Source organism: Nicotiana attenuata, unplaced genomic scaffold (assembly GCF_001879085.1).
Source record: "Nicotiana attenuata strain UT unplaced genomic scaffold, NIATTr2, whole genome shotgun sequence".
Lineage (NCBI taxonomy): Eukaryota > Viridiplantae > Streptophyta > Magnoliopsida > Solanales > Solanaceae > Nicotiana > Nicotiana attenuata.
In genome coordinates this window covers 157,791-167,624 of record NW_017671946.1, presented here as the reverse complement: position 1 = coordinate 167,624, position 9,834 = coordinate 157,791, and the positions used below count along the sequence as shown (strand labels likewise).

The 9,834-nt window shown below is 36.9% G+C and overlaps 1 protein-coding gene across 4 annotated transcripts; it reads left to right on the top strand.

Moving 5' to 3' along the window:
- Positions 1-2,698: 2,698 nt before the first annotated feature.
- Positions 2,699-8,902, top strand: LOC109210987 (E3 ubiquitin-protein ligase MIEL1-like). 4 transcript variants are annotated; one of them, XM_019374473.1, is made up of 12 exons: positions 2,699-2,887; positions 5,678-5,899; positions 6,093-6,180; positions 6,554-6,613; positions 6,797-6,829; positions 7,055-7,132; positions 7,290-7,333; positions 7,631-7,671; positions 7,775-7,857; positions 7,966-8,057; positions 8,134-8,245; positions 8,331-8,902. In XM_019374473.1, the coding sequence occupies exons 2-12, from the start codon at positions 5,712-5,714 to the stop codon at positions 8,442-8,444; spliced, it is 933 nt and encodes a 310-aa protein (XP_019230018.1). In that variant the 5' UTR covers positions 2,699-2,887; positions 5,678-5,711; the 3' UTR covers positions 8,445-8,902. The 4 variants fall into 4 exon arrangements, with proteins under 4 accessions (XP_019230018.1, XP_019230016.1, XP_019230017.1 ...); XM_019374471.1 differs by having other exon boundaries at positions 4,623-5,899; XM_019374472.1 differs by having other exon boundaries at positions 2,699-4,784; positions 5,090-5,899.
- The last annotated feature ends 932 nt before the right edge of the window (positions 8,903-9,834 follow it).

The window sequence follows — 9,834 nt, the reverse complement described above, 5'->3', positions numbered from 1 at the left end:
CAACTCGGATAAATAACCAAGGCTCTGATACCACTTGTTAGGATCGAAATAAACAGGTGGCAGGCGGAAGCTAGTAAAGCAAACCTTGAACGACGATAAACCACACAACACAAGAGAAATATACCAAAAGAGACACAAACATTTAACGTGGTTCGGTCAATTGACCTACGTCCACGGCAGAGATGAACAATCCACTATATAAAAGAGAGTACAAAATATCGAGAGAACAACCTCACGAAGAGGCAAACACAAGTGACATACTAACACTTGTCCCCTAAATTTCTCCCCCTAAACACGATTCTCAAACCCCATATAGCTACATTGTGCTACTGAATGAGAAGAAAGGATCCTCTATTTATAGAAGTCCAAATATTTTCCTACAAGAAAAAGGACTAGCCAAATACGGGAGATTTATGGTAAATATATTGTCCTTTCCTTTTAGAGAGATAGAAAAACCAAATATGGTACAAACACCTAACACAATTAACTTCGTGACATGATATATTCTTTCAAGTAGAGTTGTCAATATGGGCCGGGCTAGCCCAGCCCAGCCCACGTGGGCTTTAGCAATTGATGTGCTAGGTTGGGCTAGCCCACCATTTTGACGGGCCTTATAATGGTCAACCCACACCAACCTTATGTGGGCCGCTGGCCCCCACGGGCCGGCCCATCATTTTAAAAAATATAATTTTATATTTTTTCTTTAAGTTCTTACCTAAAGAAAGATAATTATTCAAAAGTTAAAAAATATCTTATTGGAAAAAATTCGCAAAACTTAATAACTTTTTATATTGTTCCAATATATCACAATAAACACTAAAAAAAAAAGTAAAAGACAAGACTATATTTCATTCACTAAAAGTCAAAACTTAAAACAAACTATTCAAGAGAACGTTCATGATGCTTATGAGATATCCAACACATCATCTTCATCAAACACATTTGAATCCACTTGTGACAAGTTTGTCTTAACATCTTCACTTTCATCTACATCTACAATTCATATGCAATATTAAGTAGTTAAATATTAAGAATAATTAAATTTTAAAAATTAATAATATTTAAATTCACATAAAAAATATTACCAGTTTGAGTTTGGGAAAGGTGTGCAGCCCATTTCGAGTAGTAACAAGTGTTTGGACATTTTCATAATAAATGCAACTTCTGTACTTTGTAAGAACAAGCCACCAATGCTAAATGTTGATTCTGATGCTACAATGGTAATAGAAATACTAAGTACATCACGCACTATCATTGAAAGATCGGAATATTTTCTAGAATGGTCTTTCCAATACATGACAACATCCATCTCTTGAAGCTTCTCAAAATCAAGTTTTGGTTCCTCTTAGTAAAGATCCAATTCTCACTTTTCATTTCTAGAGGTAGTATACTTTTTATTTTTTATATATTTTGAATAAATTTTTTTTAGGCCCACGGGCCGGCCCAGCCCAGCCTCAGTCAAGCCTCACGGGCCATGGGCTTACTCGGGCCGGGCTTAAAAACCTCGTTTTTAAACGGGCTCAAAAAATTCTAGCCCAACCCTGCTAAATCACGGGCTGGGCTGGGCTGGCCCAACGGGCCAAGCCCATATTAACGGCTCTACTTTCAAGTCACAGGAAAACTATATTTTCATTTAAAAAAAAGAAAATATTCTTAGGCCAACTTGGTCAACCTGGAAACTTTTTGATAGGCCAACTGCGAACAGATAATATATACTACTACTAACTACTATCTTATTCTTAGCACCGCCCTTGCCCAGCAAGAAGATACTTTCACTTTGTAAGTGCCAACGAGTTGGATTTAGAGCCTGTGAACATGGACAACTTCAACACGTTGCGTGGATGTTTTCTCATGCTGAAGCTTATGTATATTAGCCTTGATATTACGATTCATTTTTTGCACACCTTTACTTTGAACGTTTTTTCCATTTTTAATGTGTTTATCATAAAATTTATACTTTATCTACTTTCACAATAACTTCTTCTTTTTAATTAAGCTATACACGATGTGGAACTTGAGTTCATAGGGGTAGGAAAAAGAAAAAAAAACTAATTTACGAAGATTAGCTTTTGTAAATTTATTTTCAAAACTAAGCAATACATACACTTTTATCAGATCAGTTTCTTTATATATTTTGGCGTTTTTGAAAATTAATTTACAATTAGTTTTTTCCTTTTTCCTACCCCTATGAACTCAAGTTCCAAATCGTGTGGTTTCCCTCTCCGGCAACCAACACGATTAAAATAATTTTTTAATTAAAAATTGACGAACTTGAGTTCTTACATTCTGATTAATGTCCATAATTCCTCATGTATGTAAAAAAAAAAAAAAAACGACATACAGTACCTTTTTTGTCCACAAAACTAAAACGATGGTTCTCTTTTTTTCGTAAAGTTTTAACCATGAAAAAAAAAAGATATCTCCACAGAAAAAAATAGAAAAAAAAAACAACAGTTTGTACAGTGGTGAGTAGATATTTTGAGAAGATTATAAGGGTGAAATAATAAAAATAATAAAACCTGTCAAAAGATACATGAATTGCCAGCTTTCATAATCTAAAATCTCAGTCACCACCTCATCAGCATTCAGCCCACAGATTTCATTTTTTTGGAACTCTCTCGAAAACCATTCTTCGTACCCCCCTACCCCACACACCCCCGCTACCCAACTATAAAAGCAACACACATTTAAACCCTTCGCAGAATCTTCCGAAAAAAAATCCTCCATTTCCTCCTCCTGTCTGAGACCTACACACAAACATATAATAAAATACAAATATATATATTTTATAAACTGCGTGCATTTTTCTGCATTGCATTTGCTGGACTTACGATTTGCAGGTCGGAGAATTGTTCGGAGCGTCTGTGATCGACGATCGGAGTTGAAAGTTCGTTATTCTAAGTGATTTTGCGTTAGATCTCTTTTATATTCATTTATATAGTCCTCTGATTTGCCCGATTATTTTGGCTATTGTTTTGCTTGAAATTTATTTCTTTTCTAGGTATGTGATCAATTCAAATTTTATGCTTAATTTATTAATATTTTTTCTTTTTAATATTGAAAATCGCGTCCCTAGAAGCAAACGGAAAGGAAACTAATCGCGCGTTTTTTATTCTCTGTTATTTTCATAGTGAATTGTTGCATTAGGTGTTGTTCTGCTAAAAGCTTGTTATTTTCTTTGTTTTCCTCTGCACTTATTGCTGGCTTTGTTTTTCTTTGCATTTTCAGCTTCTATCGCCGAAGCTTTCAACTTTTATGTTTATGGCTGTGCTAGGCTTTTTGCTTTTTTATTTTTTAATTTTTTTCTTATATGAATTACGATGCGTCTGCCTTAGTTGGAACAAAGGAGACTTTTGGTGGTATTTGTACGTATTCTGATTGTTGTGCTTCCGTCATGATTTTGTTTTTCTCTGGAATTTATAGGAAATTATGATTGTTGTGTGATGAAGAAAGAAAAATATTTTTTTTTTGTTGAGGATCCTGTTTTCCGTGCTTGAGTCACAATCCATTTGTTTGCTTGCAGTTGTTGTGCTATTAATAGTTGCCTTTGGTCTGTTAGGTGTCTGATTATTGTTACTTGTCCTGGTTTTGTTTTATGTTAAATAAAATAATATATGCAATATGTAAGTATGGATAGAGTTTGATTGATAGGAACGATGTACTTTCCAGCTTTGATGGCTTTATTAACCTTACCTTCGTTTCTTGATGCGTTTAGTGAAATTCCTCTATTTCGGGCATTTATCTTTGTTGATAGATTGTGTGAGAAATTTGCGTGAGTGGCAGCAGCGTCTGTCACCTCCATATGCGATTTTTGTCTTAGTTTGACTTTCTTTGGACCTGAGGTGATAGAGCACTTGGTGGCAATTCTAGTTTAATCTGAGGTAGCTACAAGTTCAGGACATGTGTTGCCAACTTATCTTGAACTTGTACATGGTTTATTCACATTGATTACCTAACAATGGATGCCAAAGGTGGAAAGTGTTTCAACAGAAATTGATGGTTAATTTAGTGAACATCTGGCAAGATAGAGATTAGGAATTTCCAAGTGGGACAATTACAGATGTGATCAGAGCAACTGGTGGTGGTAAAATTTGCCTGGATTGTTGGTTGTCAAATATACTCTGCAATCATGACCGCGATTTCAGTGTATACTGTCCATAATGTCTTGCGATAGTATGTATCCTGCAGTTTCGAATCGAAATTCCAGCGAGATATAGAGTATATGGAATTGTAAGGCTGTCCAGAAAACTTTATATAATTGATAAACAATAGACAAGTTACAAAATATTAAAGTAGAGATTTTGAAGATCTAATACGTTATAAATGAAATATACTGATCAAAACAAACTTTACATGGAAAGGCTTGGTGCAGAGGATCGTTATATTTTTCATCTATTCCTTTCCTGTTACGAAAATAACATTAGCATTTCTATGAAAGTATTTGGTCAATCTGAGGTCGCAAAATTGGGAACTTGAATCAAACGGAAGTAGCAGTCATCACAAGTGCCCTTTTCATTGGACATCCATGTCAATCTTCTGTTCAGTTTGTTCATCACTCTGTGTCCTTTTTCCTATTTTTTGTTCAACTTGCTGGTAACTATAGAGGCTCTTGGTATTTGCAGTTTTTGCCTTCCTTTAATAGGCAGCCTTTGGATTGGGAGTTTGGAGTGCTTTCCAAGACTTGGCATGTTATTCCTTCTGCTATGTTTTGTCATCCAACCAATTTAATCTTAGGTTCCTCAAGGAGATCATTCATATGTGGTTGTAGCTCTCCTTAACAGACGGTATTAACTGCATACATTTTACTTATTACATGAGCACCGAACCAAGTTGGACAACGAAAAGATAGATATTAAGGCACAGGATGCTTTTTATATGCATCTCAAAACTTGTACTCATAGTAAAATATTAGGCATGTCCACTGATGAGGTCCTGGTTAACAAAGATAAACTTCAGGTTGAAAAGGAAGAAACAAGTAAAGAGTAAGTAAAAAAAAAAAAAAGAATAAGAAAAAGAAAAGGCAAAAGATGAGCCGAAGAGTATGGACCAGTTGGACATTGTTACACAACTGATGACACTTTCCTTTCAGACAATGAGGCTTCCAAGTAACACGCTGTTAGGACTTATAAAATTCTTCGTCAGGGTAAGTTTTCCTTGTTGAAGACGGCATGGTGCAGAATCTCAGACAGAGGTAGGGTTGTTCTCGATGGACAACAAAATAATTCATCTCTGCAGTTTCTCGCACTTTTCCCCTAATGTTTTTCTCTGTGAGGACGGGTTTGATGCTTTGTCCATTGCTTTTACCTTAGGTTGGACTACACTTCGTCAGTATCTCTTTAAATGGAGGACTTCTCCAAGAATGAAGTGATCATGCAATCATTATTATTTACTGCTGGATGCTTTGCAGCTACACAATGCTTCATGATAGTTCTAGATTGGGTTCCTTGTGGACCCACTTGTGGATTCTTGTAGATCAACTTGTTTGATGAATTCTCACGGTGGAGTTTGCTGATTGGAGCTGTTCAACCTTAGTTGGAATCTGTAGTTGCTGGTTTCAATTGGTGTTCTGCAATGTGCGAGAAAGCAACATTGTCTGAGGTTTTTGCCCATTTCGAGGGGCAAGTAGACATGCCTTTGTAGGTTTAGGACTTTTTCCTTAACTGTTTCCTGGATGCAGGGCTTGTAGTAGTTAAGTTCATCCATAAGGCTCAATGGGAGACGTAGTGATTGAACATTCAGGGACTCCACGTTCTGAGGCAATAAACATACACAACGTAATATTTAAGAGTGATGCTGACGTAGTTCAGAACTTCCATGAGGGCTACTTGCCTGAGGATGGAACACGTGAAGAAAAATCCTCTTCTACAAAAGCCCATGACAGAGGATACTTGGAATATGGGTATGTTCTCTGCCTCATTTATGATGGTAAACTTATTTCTATTTTGTCCAATCACTCTTGCTTTGATATTCTATCAACAATTCTGCTATATTCTTGAAGGTATAGATACAAATCCTCATACTATGTTAGCCTATACCTCATACATAGTGGACATATGATTGTCAACTATTCACTCATACATGTTCTCTTCCAGCTGTTCTCACTATCGGCGTAGATGTCGCATTAGAGCCCCTTGCTGCAATGAAATATTTGACTGCAGGCATTGTCATAACGAAGCTAAGGTAAGTCCTTATGAACGACGGACTCATAATTTGAACAATAGACATGCTAATTGGAGATGGAATTGAGTACACACTTACGAATAGTGATACTTCTGTCATCATAATTGTGACTGAAAAGTAACGTGCACAATATGCTACAGTAAAATTCCAGATAATAAAGTACCTGCATCCAGCGATACTTGCATAATCGTTTGAAGGCACACTTTTTTCCTTTTACTTTTTGGCTGCGAGACACCTTGATTTACATATCACGGCATTCCTCGCCGCTACGTGTCATGATAGATTTTTACCTTGTCAGCAAATTGTTCTCTAGATTATCCATTTTACTTGTTTGGTTAGTCAAGACTGTAGTAATATATTTGCTTGTGTACAGAACAATATCAACATTGACCAGAAACTTCGACATGACATTCCTCGTCACAAGGTGGAAAGGGTAATGCTCCAACTTGGCTTTTACTATTTCTATGCCAATAATTCTACTTTTTCCTATTTATGATTCTCTTCCTTTTATCTCCTTCTCATCAACTAGCTTCACCTTCTCTTCATTTGATCTGTAAAAAAATCTGCATATGAGGTGTAAGAAAAAAGTGTACTCATTCCTTGGGGTATTTTGCAGGTTATATGCTCGCTTTGTGATACTGAGCAAGAGGTGAGTGGTCTTTAAGCTATTGCTCCTGTTATTCCCTCTTTCCTGTGGTTACTGCTTGTAATTGAGCGGTGCAAGTCCTTTTAACTGGAGATATGTTGATTTTGATGCTCGAGTATGTTAGACAGTTATTGACCAAGAACCCAAAAAAAACTGATTAATATTGGTTTGTACTTCCTATTCTTGCTAATTGCGTGCTAACCAGTTATAACTTCTTTCCCTTACCAGGTTCGGCAAGTTTGCATCAATTGTGGCGTGTGCATGGGGAAATATTTCTGTGAAACCTGTAAGCTATTTGATGATGATGTAAGTCGAAATTCTCCTCACTTTAGTATTCAGAGTAAAATGCTTATAGATATATTTGAGTTCAAGGAGTGGATGATAACAGGAAATGCTGATGTGTAAGCGAAATGTTTCTGATATGGAATGTGCTGACAACCTCTTCTCATTTTTCGTGTTACAGATATCCAAGAGACAGTATCACTGCAATGGTTGTGGCATTTGCAGGTACGGTTACTCTGTTAAATTCTCCTGCCTTGCCCATTTTCCTTATCCTTTGTCTTCTGTCTTCATTCCCCCTCCCTCTTTCCTCATCTCTGTTGAACCTCTGGATGAGCGAAAGGGAGCAACTAACCAAATAACACCAAGCACATGTCATCCACATGTAGTAGCAATGAGCATGCTCACTTTGCAATTACAGTACCAATTCATCTGGAAAGTATGAACCATAACAGTACATTTAGTGTCTTAGCTCTGCGTAAGTTATGATGATGATGTTTTATTTTCATTATTTTCTTGTATCAGGATTGGTGGGATGGAGAACTTCTTCCATTGTTCCAAATGCAGTAAGTCTCAGTCATTCCTTTGTTTATCATATGCTCCTGTGCATGCAAACCCTATTATCTATGAACTTTGCTTCTCTTACTGTGTGATGGGTGTATGGTCCAGGATGCTGCTATTCAGTTCTCTTGAAGAACAGCCACCCCTGTGTTGAGGGGGCAATGCATCATGACTGTCCCGTTTGTTTTGAGGTATGGATTGAAATAAAAATTCTCCGTAGCTGCCTTTTCCCTCGTTTAAACCTTTTTTGTGATCAGCATTTTGTTGCAAGAAAATGAAATGAGAATGGTTATATGCAGTATCTCTTTGAGTCGGTAAATGATGTGACAGTCATGCCCTGTGGACACACTATTCACAAGAACTGCTTAAAGGAGATGCAGGAACACTACCAGTAAGTTATTGTTTTTCTTCTTTCTTCAAACATGCGCGTCGTCGATAAATTTGAGTTGACCTTAACTCTTTAACAGGTATGCTTGTCCTCTCTGCTCTAAGTCGGTATGTGATATGTCAAAGGTGTGGGAGAAATTTGACATGGAGATTGCCGCAACACCAATGCCCGAGTCTTATCAAGAGAAGAAAGTGAGTGCATTTTCTGAATCGTTTTAATTGCTGCATTAATGTGCCATACGAGCTTCAGAAAGTGACCGTGTTGGTGATATTTCAGGTTTGGATCCTCTGTAATGATTGTGGAATCACCTCAGAAGTGCAATTTCATTTTGTGGCCCAGAAATGTCCATGTTGCAAATCTTATAACACCCGCCAAACAAGAGGCAGATAGGAGGACCAAATATCAATAGTCTGGCTGTGATGTGAAAATGATTGCCGCCCAATGTGGTTAGAATGCTATATTCTGAGTGGGAAGTGATTGGGCTTTTCAAAGGTAGCTCTTGCAGAAGAGACGAAGGAAAGAGAGGGGGTTCCAACATGATCCTGCTTGTAGCGCTTCTGGGGTTCCCGTACTTTTGCATTTCCTCAAAATTTTCTGTTGTTCCTTGTAGTAGGTGTGGCATCCAGTACAATTCTAAATTCCTGCGTGAAGTATCCAGTGTATATCAGAAGACACTGACTAACTGTTCAGTGTTACCAAACTAGTGTTGGCAGCATATGTTTAGCTTTCGCTTTATTCAATCAGTTCTACCAGAGTCCACAGCGAGTAAAATGTGGCTGAGACCTGATGCGTTTTGTCTGTGCGATACCGTAAACTACAGATCAAGATAAATGCATTAGTTCGAAGTATCATTCTTTGCAGAAGGTACTTAAGACTTCGCTTCTTTCTTTTTTTATTTTATCACGTCAAATCTAGTCACATTAGACCATATGGTGTAGCACCAAATTTACTCCAATCATTACACCTTTTTTTACACCAAAAAAGAATATTTCTTTTTATATTCTTCTCTTCTTCTGTATTATATTATTATCTTCTATTTAAATTTTATTTTTTTTATTTTCTTCAAACAAATTCTTCTTTTTTCTTTTTTCCATATTTATCACATATAATTCACATTCACCACTTGTATAATCATTTATTACAAAATTATTTTAAAGGATAAATCAACTAAAAGTGAAATCATTGATAAAAAATAATTAAATAAATATTACATCATAGTCAAATTTAATTTAAGTACCACATAAATATTCAACTTTCGCCTCTATTCTCCCGTAAATGCCCGATTAAACTCCCGTAAATGCCCGATTAATGTATTACGAATAATCAATGAAAGAAGTCAACAATTTCAAAAACCATAATCACAACAATCTTCTAAATACTCGGCACAAACAACAAAAAAGCTCTCTAATCCCCGAAGGCACCAGGCCACTGATAGCTTTCTCCAGCTGTGCTAATATCTACATAGCTTAGAACTTAAAATTGGGGAGGAGTTGCAGCGAGTTGTTCAGTCTCTTGATGGAGAAAGAAGAAGCTGATAAGGAAGCCGAGCACATCCCACACAAACCACCAGACATCAGTACAACAAACACTAACACTACAACTACAAGCCACCAATCATCCTTCAAAGAAAAACTATTAGCATCAGAATTGATACGCGGCGCCTTCCTGAGATTCCTTGGAAGGGCGACGTACGGCTAGGCAACTGATGTCAGTCCAGTTGCTGTCCGCCAACTGAGGTCCCCTCCGTACGCTAGACGAGATTGTCAGTGCCGTACGGGAA

What these genes read in the sequence shown, in the direction of transcription:
- LOC109210987 (XM_019374473.1), top strand. Translation starts at nt 5,712, where the DNA reads ATGGGAGACGTAGTGATTGAACATTCAGGGACTCCACGTTCTGAGGCA. An exon ending in AGAGGATACTTGGAATATGG is followed by an intron (nt 5,900 to 6,092) that starts GTATGTTCTCTG and finishes GTTCTCTTCCAG; the next exon opens with CTGTTCTCACTATCGGCGTA. An exon ending in ACTGTCCCGTTTGTTTTGAG is followed by an intron (nt 7,858 to 7,965) that starts GTATGGATTGAA and finishes GGTTATATGCAG; the next exon opens with TATCTCTTTGAGTCGGTAAA.